The sequence below is a fragment of the Arachis stenosperma genome, chromosome 6 (assembly GCF_014773155.1).
Source record: "Arachis stenosperma cultivar V10309 chromosome 6, arast.V10309.gnm1.PFL2, whole genome shotgun sequence".
Taxonomy (NCBI): Eukaryota; Viridiplantae; Streptophyta; class Magnoliopsida; order Fabales; family Fabaceae; genus Arachis; species Arachis stenosperma.
In genome coordinates this window covers 18,186,074-18,199,911 of record NC_080382.1, presented here as the reverse complement: position 1 = coordinate 18,199,911, position 13,838 = coordinate 18,186,074, and the positions used below count along the sequence as shown (strand labels likewise).

Here is a 13,838-nt window from a genome sequence, read left to right as displayed (position 1 = left end):
TCAAAAGAGGATTATGGGTTGGAAAAGAAGTTTATTGTCCTCAGGTGGCAGGCACACGCTATTGAGAGTGGTGGGGGAAGCGATTCTTATTTACACACTCTCTTGTTTCAAGCTCCTGGACACGCTGTTAACTTAGATTCATAGCATGCTCTCATAATTCTGGTGGGGTAAAAAAGGCACAGAACAAAGAATGATTTGGATTAAATGAGACACAATGATGAGACCGAAGAAAGATGGAGGGTTGGGAATCAAAGACCTAAGGGCACAAAATTTGGCCTTATTAGGCAAGTAATGTTGGTGTCTAATGAAATACCCTAATTCTACACTTTCAAAAATGTTCAAAGCTAAATATTTCAAATATACAGATTTCTTACATTCAGAGATAGGAAACATATCGTCGTGGAGCTGGAGAAGTGTTCTTGAAGGCTGCAAGGTGATCGAGAAAGGCTTGTTATGGAAAATAGGTTCTAGTGCTAATGTCTGCATCTTCCATGATCCCTAGCTCCCACCACCATTGCCCTTTAATGTCCCTCAAGCTGCAGTCACAATTCCACCGAATCTGCAAGTGTATTATGTTAGTGCGCTACTAAATTCTGATAGAAGCGGGAACAGAAACCTGATTGAGTCAATTTTTTCAGTTAATATATGCAATAAAATTTTTTCAATCAAATCAACAGAGGAGGAGGATGAAGTTAATTGCTGTTGGACAAAATCTGGTATATACGAAATTGGGTCAAGATACAAAGTTGCTTATGAGTTTTTTTCATTCTCCTACTTCATTGAGGCCTCAGAACATACAGAACAACATAATATGGAATAGCATTTGGGAATTGAAATTACTTCATAAAATTAAAATTTTTTTATAGAAGAGTCTCCATGAAAAGCTTTCGATTTTGCAACAAATCCATAGTAGGTTTGCATCCAACCCCACCACTTGCCTAAAATGCATGCTGAAAGATGAATCAATTTCTCATGCCTTGTTCCAATGCCCACTGTCTTCAATAATTTAGAGGCTAAGCTTATTAACCCCTGACCTATGGCAGAGAGAAGAGGAGACCTTTATTAATTAGTGGCAACGAGCCTTATCTTGGGCAACGGCTCAAATCGAAGGTAGACAAAAGATCCTCTTCATCGCGGTACTGTGTTGGAGCACTTGGAAAGCGAAAAATATGTGTCTTTGAGAAGCTAATAAGTCCAGCGCCAAAGATAGTGTAAGAAACCAGCAGTCTAGTACATGAACTCAATAGCTATACCTGATGAATGTTGCTAATTTTTTTTTATTCTTACTTCACTTTTTCTCAAATTTTTTGTTTTCCAATTACATTTGATGATAATTGAAATACCCCGTTTCTTTTGTACTTCTTTGTAAAAATAACTTTATTTTATAATAATAAAATAATATATATTTTTGAGGAAAAAAAAAGAAACCCTAGTTTTGTACAAAAATTTTGGTAAAAATTTATATTTTTACCAAAATAGTTATTTGACACCCTAAAAAATAGAAGCTACTACTACGTTTACTCGATAAACGACTAATGACCATCATTTTCCAACTTCAAATAGAAAAGATGCTTAAAGCCTCTTCAAATCTTCAGCTTTCGTTTTCTTTGATTTTGACTTAAGTATCTATCTATCTCGATACCTGTATCTGGCAACGAGTGTCATCATTGCATTTCTAAATTAATGTCTTCGTCGTTGATGAAGGATTTTCTCCGCACCACCGGTGGTACGGCGGTCATCGACGGCGGACTTGCGACGGAGCTGGAGCGTAAGGGCGCCGACCTCAACGATCCTCTTTGGAGCGCCAAATGCCTCCTTTCCTCCCCTCACCTCATTCGCGAGGTACTCTTCATTTCAATTTGGATCCTTTAGGGTTTCTTCATTGTCTCTCTGATAAAGTGTATCATCAAAATATTACTAATCCATGTGTGTGAAATTTATGTATAGTTTTATTTATTTTATTTTATTCTTTTACGCTGCATTTTACAAATTGTGATATTGGGGTTGAATGAACCTGGATTTGCTTCGTTATATTACTGTAAAATTGATATCGTGATTGGCTTGCTGGGTTGAATAGGTGCACCTTGATTACCTGGAAAATGGTGCAGATATTATAATCACAGCATCTTATCAGGTCAGAATTCCATTTTGCTAAGGATGAGATATGGATTTTTATTTTCTTGTTTTTTGCTATGGCTGAAGTTGAGTGTGTGTGTGTTTTCTTTTGTTCGCGCGCGGCGTAGGCCACTATTCAAGGCTTTAAAGCAAAAGGCCTTTCTGACAAAGAAAGTGAAGACTTGATCAGAAAAAGTGTTGAAATTGCTCGGGAGGCCAGAGATGTGTACTATGAAAGATGTGCTGCATGCTCTTCGGGTATCGATGCTGATGGTAGAATCTTCAAGAAACGCCCTATTCTAGTCGCAGGTTCAGTGGGGAGCTATGGAGCTTATTTGGCTGATGGGTCAGAGTACAGGTGAGATCTTCAAAGGACTAATATCAAGTATTTAAGAATCAGCTGTAATTGTTGTTTACTTGTGGTGTTTGTTATATTTTCTTATCTTTTTTGTAGCCAGTTAATTGATCAACATAGTTAATGATATTCTAGATATGATAATATTCCAACCTTGCTTGTTCATCTTGGCGTCCCATTTTAATCTCTGGGTTTTTGAAAGGGGAAAGTTTGTGAGGTTGTGCGAAATGAGTTTATATGTCAATCTTGCATGCAATGCATATATAGTTTTGAGCTTTTTCTGCATATAAACATTACAAATATTGAAGTTTGTTATGTTTTCATGGTAATCTCAGCAATATTTTCTTATTTTGTTCCTAACAGTGGGGATTATGGTGATGCTATAACCTTGAAATGTCTCAAAGATTTTCATCGGAGAAGAGTTCAAATTTTAGCAGATTCTGGTGCTGATCTCCTCGCATTTGAAACAGTGCCAAATAAGCTTGAAGCTAAGGTATTTAAATGGTTTAGTCATTCTTATTGCTAAAATCTTATTATTATTCTTGATAAGTGAAAGAGTTTCTCTGTTACGTTAGTTTAACTCAACTTTGCTGATTTGCTTTTATTCAGTGTTACCTTGAGTTACCAAAACCATTAATATATGAACAGAGGAATTGAAATTGTTTGTATAGAATTTCTGCTATATGTTCAGATGTTTAGATCAGCACTCTAAGTTCTGTAGAGACTTGTTGCAACTCGAGTTATACTTTCTCTATTATATAGATATAGTCATATAGATATAAAGCCTCATTGTCAATCACTTGCCTAAATAAGTAAATATTTTCTTTGAACTGAAATCATTAGTAGACCTAGTAGGCTGTCATACAATGTTATCACTTATCAGGATAAGGGAAAGGAGAAATCAACTGCTGGTGATATTTCCAGTAGTATATAGGTGCAGCAACCTCATAATCAAGGCTTTTGTTCTTCCATTTCTATCTTCTCAGTTGATATGATCTTTCTGTTCCTTAACTACCGTTCCCAACTTATTTTGGCCTTAAAACTTACATTCTTGAAGAAGGAAGCATTACATTTCTATCCTAGTGTTTCTATTCCCTTTTTGAATGAGTAAATTGCTAGTCAAGTAACTTCATATGATGAGGAAACATTAGGACATATTGAATCAACTGATTTTCTACAGCAGAAAGTATCTATAAGGACTGATGGCTAATGGGAAATAATACACTTGAACCTTTAAAATTTGCAAAACTCCACTAGTACACAGAGTATTCAGTTTAGCCCTTAACTCTTGAGTCTCCCTAACTATATTATTATTCATTGACCAAGCAGGCTTATTCAGAGCTTCTAAAAGAAGAGGACATAAGTATTCCAGCATGGTTTTGTTTTAACTCCAAGGATGGAATTAATGTTGTTAGTGGTGATTCTTTGGAGGAGTGCATTTCTATTGCTGAATCATGCAGCAAGGTTGTTGCTGTTGGGATCAACTGTACCCCGCCCAGATTTATACATGACCTGATAGTATCTGTTAAGCAGGTAGAACCTCATGTTCTCGCTTTTCCGACTGACTATGATGTGTGCTGGTTCGGTCGATGCCTGATGAACTTAAATTTTTCTTATTTTAAGTGTAAACATCTACCTTGCCTGGTTTTTTTTCCATTTTATGAACCATATGGATGGATAATAAGCACTATCTGTATAGATTCGTAGCTGCATAATATGTTCAATTGCTGTTTTTTTTCGGGAAACAAAAATGAAGATCACTTGTATGCATGGAGACTTCTTTAGCTATAGAACTTAACCCATATGCTGGCTCACTTTTCATATTCATGTACAACAATTTGTTCTCAAAATAACAGTTTATTTCCTTGCCTTGATGTGTTACTTCCATGTAAGAAACTATGCTTGATGCCATTGACTTATGACTGTTATGGGACATCTATCTTTGTGGAACACTTATCCTTGATTTGTCTATAATTTCTTTAGGTGACTACAAAACCAATTGTTATATATCCAAACAGCGGGGAAACTTACGATGGTATCCAAAAGCAGTGGGTGGTAAGTTCATTTCATCCGTTGGATTTGTTTCTTATTATTGTTTTTTCAAGTTATAGGAAGAGGATTCCTATGTTGCTACACAAATTTGTATTCTGAATTCCTTTTGAATAATATAACACTGATGTTAGGTTGTTTTTGTTATAGAAAAATACAGGGGTTACAGATGAAGATTTTGTCTCGTATGTGAACAACTGGATTGAGTCAGGGGCTTCCCTTGTGGGTGGTTGTTGTAGAACAACCCCGGCTACTATCAAAGGGATATACACCACACTCTCAGTTAGTCGATCAGTGAATCTTGCAGAGGACTCTGAAGCATCTGATCAGAAAATCTTGCAAGAGAATGTCCGCTGAGGAGGCCAATGTGCAAACCAATCTGATTTTCATGTCAACAGTTAGTGAAATGGGACAATGAGACACCGCATATGGCTTGGTTAATTAGTGAGATTCCATCATGGTCATGAAGCTTGGATCATATACTTTTTTAGGAGGTAGCAACCCAACAGTGGCTGTTTCTCAAGATTTTGTTAGATAATGGATTTTTTTAATTTCTTTCTATAAATACTATGATTTTGTCAAATGGAAAAATGGCTAGTAATTAACATGAGGTGCAAGTAGGTTGGAGAATTATGTACTGATTATAGTATTTTGAGAACTATCTCCCAATGAAGTTAAAAATGGTTGCCTATGTAGTGTTTCATTTTATTATTTTCTTTTCTTTTTATCGCTCTTTAGGAGAATGGTATTGATTAACTCTGAAAGTAACAAAGGAAAAAGAAGGGTGGGAAATATAGTTTTAGTTCTATAAATATTGCTACGGCAAAGAAGTGAAGAGGCGGAAAATTGAGTAATTATTCAAATTAGTTTTTGAATTATTTAAATTGGATATTTTAATTTTAGGTTTTAAAATATATAAAATAATCTCTAGTGTTTATTTTTGTTAGAAGTCTCTCTTTATTACTGATTAACGGTGATTGACCTAGAACATAATTTTACATGTGTGTGATATAGACAAATCAATTCTTGGATTAAAGTATAAAATAGTCTTTGAAAAGTTTAAAAAATTTCAAAATAATCTATAAAAAATTTTAAAAATTTTAGAATATTTCTCTTGAATTATTTATATAATTATTTTTAAATTAATAAATTTTAATTTCTAAAATTTTCAGTTTATTTATCTCTGAAGGTTGTGATAGGCTTAGAGAAGGGGGGTTGAATCTATGCCTTTCTTTTACAGTTGCTGTTTTGACCCCTTTTAAGCAGAGCTACGAATCTGATTCTGTTTGAACTCAGCAGCGGAAATTTATGAGACAATTTATTTTTGTCTCATGAAAAACAGAAAACAGAACATGACAGAGAAGAGGAAGCTAACACCAGCATATATCCTGGTTCGGTTGCTTTGTGCTATGCAACCTACATCCAGTCTCCTCCACAAATATGGAAGAATTTCACTATAGTTAACAGTATTACATACACCAATTTCACACTCAAGTTCTAGCCTAACTTGACATTGGCTATGCTAACACCTAACTATCTTCTCTTAGTGCTAACCCAACTAAGAAAGGGAAACCAAACAAGTACAAGATACAAGACAATTAACCAACCTACAGAAATCTGAAAATTAACTCTAGGCTTTTCTCTCAAGTGTATCTCTCAACCTTTTCACTCATGGCTTTTTCTTAAGCTTTCTCACTTTGCCTTTTCTCTCAAGAAATTACAGAAAGATAAGCTTAGAAAAGTACATTACAATCAGAAAAACATGAAGGAGATTGACTTCATCAACAGCCTCTAAGCTATGTGAAAAACCAGCTTTGCAAACCTCTGAATTTGTTCTTCAGTGTTGGCAGAATGCTTCTTTGATAGAGAGCATTGTCCAAGTAGAGGAACTTCACAGGGAATACTTCACAGAACTCAACTTCTCAAACTCTGGTTTTCTCTCCTTACCTTGAATGAACAGCAAGCTCTTCTTTTATCTCCCTGCATGTTCCTTGGTTCTTCCTCCAAGGTCAACATCTTGAGCCTTGAGCTTCACCAACCACAGATTCACTTTTTCTTTTCAATCATCAAATTGGAACCTTTCCTTCTGACTTTTTCAACTTGACCGAAAGCCATGAATATGTAACTGAACTTGTTTTCCAATAGTCAACTAAAATCTGAACCCTTGAATACCAACTTGGTCCCCAAGTCTTGATTAAGACCGTAGATGCACAGCAGAATAGGGCAGATAGCAATTTTCCCTTCACAGCCATTTTCGGATAGAGCAGAGAGTAGGGAAGAAAAGGATGAAGATCTGATTCATGCAAGATGATATGGTTTACCTTTCTTAAACTTGATTTAGCTTGGGATTTCTGTTTTAGCTTCTGTGCTTCAAGCTTCAACTCTCTCTCTCTTGCTTCTTTGGTTAATGGCTTATGGAAGAAGCTTTTCTTCTCTTTCTCTTTCTTGCTTTTTCTGAAATCTTGATGTGACTTGATTAGAAGGAAGAAGAACGTTGCTTTGGTTGGAGCATTATGGTGGGAAATGAAAATCAATTCGGGTTTGGATCATGTAACCCGTTTGGCCCATCTGATTTCTTTGGCTTCTTCCTTTGCTTTTGCTTGGGCTTTTTATTTTGCTTTCAGCCCAATATTCTTTGCTGAATGCCTTTTATTCCATTTGGGCTATTACCATTTGGCCTGCAACAATAAACAATTAGTTAATTAGTAGATATAATTGATCAACACTAATTATTTATTTTGCTCAAAAATAATGTTTGTCATCATTAATTAATTTAGTTAATTTCTTAACTCAACAATCTCCCCCTTGATGACAAACATGATTTAAGCAATAATCAAAAGGAAATAAGTTTGAGTTAGGTTTAGAAAACTCCCTTTGATTTTATGTTGCTCCCCCTTTCTTTTTGAAGATTAGCTCCCCCTGGATTCATGCTTTCCTCTTTGTTCCTGTTTATGCATTGTACTTAAAGAAAGCTATACACATTTATTTTGTCTAAGAGATATCAACTGAGCTACATCACAAAAAATTCGAATGAACTACTAGTAGCTGCATTAACATCAAAAAATACCAAATACTATCCTTACTCCCCCTTTTGTCATCAAGGGTGGACAACTCAAAAGATCAACAAAAAACATCAATTTAAACCCTGCAAGGAAAGGTTAGACAGTAGTTGAAAAGTTCTAACTAAACCAACAAAAGTGCAGCAGTAATTAAAGTTATTACAGTCATCCAACAAGTTCAACAGATGTAAAATAAATAAAATTCATGAGACAAAATGAGAGCAGCAGCAGCATTCTTCATGAGACAAATCTTAGGCATCAGAACCATCTCCTTCCGAGGCAGCATCCTCTTCAACATCAGTGGTAATGTCCTCATCATTGTTAAGGTTATCAATGAAGGTCATGAGTACAGCCACTCTATCCCTTGATTTCTTCAGAAAGTTCTCATGCTTGCTAGCTAACTTCCTTTGTTCCTTGCTCAAGGCAATCATGTGGTTTGATTGAGACACAAACTCTTGAGCTACATCCTTGACCACATTCAGCAGAGTGGATTTCTTCCCAGTGGAAATGGAAGTACCCTCGGTGGAAGGAGCAGGAGAATCCTCATGGACACATTCTTCATCCTCATCATCTAGTACGACTCTTTCAGATCTAGTGGGTCCTTTGTTCTGTTTCACTGAACCACCCCCCTTTAGGTATGAATGTCTATTTTCATATGTCTCATTGGTCAAGTCAACACCAAAATACTCAAATATGCAAGTTAGAAACATGCCATAAGGAAGTGCTTTATCTTTTGTACTTCGAACAGAATCAAACATGTATCTAGCCATCAAGTATGCAAAAGAAATTTCTGTTTTTGTAATAATGGCATATAAAACAAGTGTGTCAGTGTAAGAAACCCTTTGATATGAACCACTTTGAGGAATCAAAATGTGGTTGACAATGCGGTGTAATTGAGCACGTTCATATCCTAGGGCTTTGTGAGTGGGTGTGATTCCATCAATTAAAGAAACATGTTCACAAATGTGAGCCAATGCATCTAGATAAGAAATTCCAACACCTTCATCCCATTTAACCGAAGTGTAAGCACAAGGCCCAACATCAGTATACTTCAATGCATCACTGACAGTTTCATTATTTAAAAAGATGTCTCTGCCCTTAACATAAGAATGCACACTTCCTTCATGATAAGTCATGTTCGCATAAAATTCTTTGACCAACTGAGGATATACAGGTTTTTTGATGTCAAAAAGGTGATTCCAGTCTAAAAATTCCAAGTTTGCAACAAAAGGAAAACCTTTCTTTTTCAAATCAGGTAAGTCAGCCAGAAAAGATGGACATAGAGTACGGTACTTAATAACTCCATCATAGAAATCGTGGTTCATGGCAGATTTGAAACGATGGGGGTTAAAATCAGAGTGAGAAGTCATATAGTGTGATTTGTGAGCAAAAGGATCAACTTCAGGTTCTCTAACAGATGAGAGAGGAACTCGAGCTTTACCTCTCTGTGAACGCACAGGTACTGACCTTGCCCTGGGTTGTTGTGGCTCGGGAACAGGTTCCTCCGTCGCCGGACGCTTCCCTTTGGATGAGGGTGGCTTTGAAGAGCCAGGTTTTGAGGAGGCAGGTTTGGAAGGCGTTGCCTTTGGTGGTGGAGTAGGTTTGGCAGAGGCAGGGAACCTTGGAGTAGTCTTGGTTCGTGCCATGGGGTCACACCGAGGAGGAGAGGTTGGAGGAGAAGGAGAAGGTGTAAAGGTTCGGTCTTGAGAGCGAGTGGAAGGTTTTGTGGGCAGTTTGTATATCTTTTCACGAGGAGCCCTTTTTGCAATGACTTTCTTCCTCATAGTGGTGTGAGAGGGAAGAAACCGAAGGGTTGAGGAGAAGTTATGGAGGGAAGAGAGGGAGTGTTGGTAACCGTACCCAAAAGCAAGTTTCCAAAACCATGCAACTGCATCACCATTTGAAAAGACTTGACAAGACATGACCTCATAAAAGAAAGATTTTGTTTGATTTTTTTTAAAAAATTTGAAAACAACAAAAATAACCTGAAACCTTTTTCGGCCAAAATTAAATTTTCTTGAAAACCTTTTGGGCCACAAAACATTTAGTGAAAGCCTTTTATGAAACACAAAAGAAAAAACAAACAAGATTGTAACATTCACATTTGGGCCTTGAGGTGGTATGAATTCAATGAAATACACTTGGACTACTTTTGATCTGAGTAATGAGGTTGGCCCAGATTGAGATTCACTTGAAACAAGCCCAGATCACACGGACTAGATGGAAACGTTCATCACCTGCCCAGAATTGTCTCATGCCTGTTTATGAGACAAAAAGCTCCAGCAAATACATCAGTGTTTTTCAAACAAGGAATCATAACTCAAAATTCCTAGACAAGTCCTAAGCATGCAAAATCTATCCTCAGCCAATGGTTTTGTAAAAATATCTGCTAATTGCTCTTCTGATTTAACAAATTGAATGCAAATATCCCCCTTTTGGACATGTTCTCTTATTGAGTGAAATTTCACTTCAATATGCTTAGTCCTAGAGTGCAAAACTGGATTTTTAGAAATATTGATGGCACTCATATTATCACACATTAAGGGAATATTTTCAGCATTTAACTTGTAATCAGCAAGCTGTGTTTTTAACCATAAAAGCTGAGAACAACAAGAAGAAGCAGCTATATACTCAGCCTCTGCAGTGGAAAGGGCCACTGTTGGTTGCTTCTTACTTGACCATACATTTAAGGACTTCCCAAGGAAGCAACATAAACCAGAAGTGCTCCTTCTATCAACTCTATCACCAGCAAAATCTGCATCACAATACCCAACTACAGAAAAATCATCAATCTTAGGATACCAAAGACCAAAATTGGATGTGCCATGAACATATCTAATGATCCTTTTAACTGCAGAAAGATGTGACTCTTTTGGTTTGGATTGGAACCTAGAACACAATCCAACACTTTGCACAATATCGGGTCTAGAGGAAGTCAAGTACATAAGAGATCCAATCATTCCTCTATACCTAGTCTCATCAACATCTTTCTCAGTTTCTCCCTTATCTAATTTGGAATTTGGATGCATGGGAGTTCCCATGGGTTTGGCATTTTCCATACCAAATTTCTTAACTAATTCCTTGGCATACTTCTCTTGATGAATGAAAATGCCCTTTTCAGTTTGTGTAATTTGCAGCCCAAGGAAAAAATTAAGTTCACCCATCATACTCATGTCAAATTCACTTGTCATGAGTTTTCCAAATTCAGTACAAAGGGATTCATTTGCTGATCCAAAAATAATGTCATCAACATATATTTGGACTAAAATAAAAGAATCATTAGAATTCTTGATAAATAGAGTTGTATCAGTGGTGCCTCTTTGAAAACCATTTTTCAAAAGAAAAGAGCTAAGTCTCTCATACCAAGCTCTAGGAGCTTGTCTTAAACCATAGAGAGCTTTAGACAATTTAAAAACATGATTAGAATGCTCTTTATTTTCAAAACCCGGAGGCTGCTCCACATATACTTCTCTATCTATCACACCATTTAAAAATGCACATTTCACATCCATTTGGTATAATTTAAAACCACAAAATGCAGCATAAACCAAGAGAAGTCTTATGGCTTCCATTCGGGCAACAGGGGCAAAGGATTCATCAAAGTCGATTCCTTCTTCTTGGTCATATCCTTGTGCCACTAGCCTAGCTTTGTTCCTTGCAATGCTACCATCTTCTCCCAACTTGTTCCGGAATATCCACTTGGTGCCGGTCACTTTCTTTCCGCTTGGCCTTGGAACCAACGTCCATACTTGGTTCTTTTCAAACTCAAGAAGCTCATCCTCCATAGCCTTAATCCAAGATGGGTCATTAAGGGCTTCCTTGACGTTTTGAGGCTCCATTTGTGAAAGAAGGGCAATGTTTGATCCTTCATTTGCCTTTCTAGTGAAAGACCTAGTTTGCACTCCATGAGAGACGTCCCCAATGACAAATTCCTCAGGATAATTCTTTAAGAACCTCCATTCACGAGGTCTAGTAGACCTGGAGGCAGATTCGGTCACCAATGGAATCTGTATGCTGCTGTCTGCAGAATTTCCTTCAGATTCATGAGACAAAATGGAATTGTCTCTTGAATTTTCAGCATTTGCTGTTTCTGGTTCAGCTTGTTCAGAATTTTCTTTTCCATGATTCTGATCAGTTTCATCCTCCTTTTGAGCTTGATTTTCTGCATCACCATCTTCCAAAAAGCTTTGCACCAAGTTAGTATCACAAAATGTAACATGTATGGATTCTTCAATAATTCTAACATCTTGATGATAAACCCTATATGCTTTACTAGTTGTGGAATATCCTACAAACAAGCATTCATAAGCCTTTGGATCAAATTTTCCCAAATTTTCTTTGTTATTTAAAACAAAACATTTGCATCCAAAGATGTGCAAGTAATCCAAGTTTGGTGGGTAGCCTTTCCAAAGTTCATAAGGGGTTTTCTTCAAAAATTTCCTTATGATTGTTCTATTCAAAATGTGGCAAGCCGTGTTAACCGCTTCAGCCCAAAGGAATTTTGAAACATTACTCTCACAAAGCATAGCTCTTGTCATCTCTTGTATGCTTCTATTTCTTCTTTCAACAACACCATTTTGTTGTGGTGTCCTTGGACAAGAGAAGTTGTGAGATATTCCATATTCCTCACAAAAGGATTCAAACAAATTATTTTCAAATTCAGTTCCATGATCGCTTCTTATAGAAGAGATTTTTAAATCCTTTTCATTTTGAATTTTCTTGCAAAAAGGTTCAAAGGCCGAAAAGGCTTCATTTTTGTGTGCAAGAAATAAAACCCAACCAAACCTAGTATAGTCATCCACAATTACTAAACCATAGTGTTTACCACCTAGGCTTTGAGTTCTTGTTGGACCGAATAAATCAATGTGTAGCAACTCAAGTGGTCTTTTAGTAGAGATGTCTTCCTTTGGTTTAAAAGAGCTTTTTGTTTGTTTTCCCATTTGGCAAGCATCACAAGTGATGTCTTTGTCAAACTTTATCAAAGGAAGACCTCTTACTAATTCTTTCTTTACAAGTTTGTTTATTTGAAACATACTTGCATGGCCCAATCTTTTGTGCCATAACCACTTTTCAGAATCTTTAGAGTGGAGACAAGCTACATTTTGATCTTTTAGTTCATCAAGAGTAAGTCCATACATATTATTGAAACGCTTGGCAACAAACATCACTTCATTTGTCTTTTCATTTACAACACAGCATTCAAGCCTTTTGAAAACAACTAAATATCCTAAATCACACAGCTGACTTATGCTCAAAAGATTGTGTTTTAAGCCACATACCAAAAGCACATCATCAATGAAAGTAGATTGCTCATTACCTACTTTTCCAACAGCAATGATTTTACCTTTACCATCATCTCCAAAAGTCACAAAACCTCCATCATACTTATTCAGTTTGATAAAGTAAGTTGACCTTCCAGTCATGTGCCTTGAACATCCACTATCCATGTACCACATGTCCTTTTTGTTCTTGGATGCTAGGCAAATCTGCATGAAGAGTTTCAAGTAGCTTTAGGTATCCAAACTAATTTGGATCCTTTGAAGTTAATCCATCTTGGCTGCCCAAGATCATTGAAATCACAAACAACATTGTAAACTTTGTTTCCTACAACTCTCTTTTCAATGAAGCATTGTGCATATGAGTGACCAAATTTCTTGCAATTAACACAATGATTTTCTGATGTGTGCCGCTGAAATTGAGGTGAGTTATATTGCTTGAAATGATTAAAGCTTTGAAATTTTCTGGTTTTTGGAGGAGATGCATTTCTTTTAACAAACTGATTTTTATTAAAGTTATTCCTCTTTGCAAAAGTATTTTCACCAGAATTTTTTTGAACATTATTGCCTTTCGAATATGAGGTTTTGTTGTAAAATGGTGGTTTCTTGAAAACAACCTCATTTTTCGAAACATAGCCCAAACCTGGTCGGTTTGAACTCGGACCAGTTCTTGGTGAAATTTCAGTTTCATTTGTGTATTCTTCATCAGATTTTTCTTCACAAGTGGAAACATGTCCGATACCTGATTTATTTGGTACGGATTTGGTATTTGATGAAGAGGCCACAAATTTTATAGAGGAAGTGTTGGAAACGGTATCTTCCTTGGCTATGTAGCCTAAACCAGATTTTTCAAACAATGGTCTTTGACTTGCAAGCAATTTGTCCAAGTTACTAGAACCTTGTGCAAATTTTGCCAAGTCACCATTCAGTCTTTTAATCCTATCATTTAATCTCTCATTTTCAGCAATTAACTCATGAGAAGGA

General features: G+C 36.4%; 1 protein-coding gene across 1 annotated transcript; it reads left to right on the top strand.

Moving 5' to 3' along the window:
* The first annotated feature begins 1,542 nt into the window (after positions 1 to 1,542).
* LOC130932690 (selenocysteine methyltransferase) lies at positions 1,543 to 5,227 on the top strand. Its single transcript, XM_057862084.1, has 7 exons — positions 1,543 to 1,842; positions 2,078 to 2,134; positions 2,244 to 2,473; positions 2,834 to 2,963; positions 3,800 to 4,003; positions 4,454 to 4,525; positions 4,670 to 5,227. Exons 1-7 carry the CDS (start codon positions 1,684 to 1,686, stop codon positions 4,874 to 4,876), a joined length of 1,059 nt encoding a protein of 352 aa, XP_057718067.1. The 5' UTR covers positions 1,543 to 1,683; the 3' UTR covers positions 4,877 to 5,227.
* The last annotated feature ends 8,611 nt before the right edge of the window (positions 5,228 to 13,838 follow it).

Coding starts and splice junctions, on each gene's coding strand:
- LOC130932690 (XM_057862084.1), top strand. CDS start 1,684: ATGTCTTCGTCGTTGATGAAGGATTTTCTCCGCACCACCGGTGGTACG. Junction 1,843..2,077: donor CCCCTCACCTCATTCGCGAG/GTACTCTTCATT, acceptor TGGGTTGAATAG/GTGCACCTTGATTACCTGGA. Junction 4,004..4,453: donor TGATAGTATCTGTTAAGCAG/GTAGAACCTCAT, acceptor TAATTTCTTTAG/GTGACTACAAAACCAATTGT.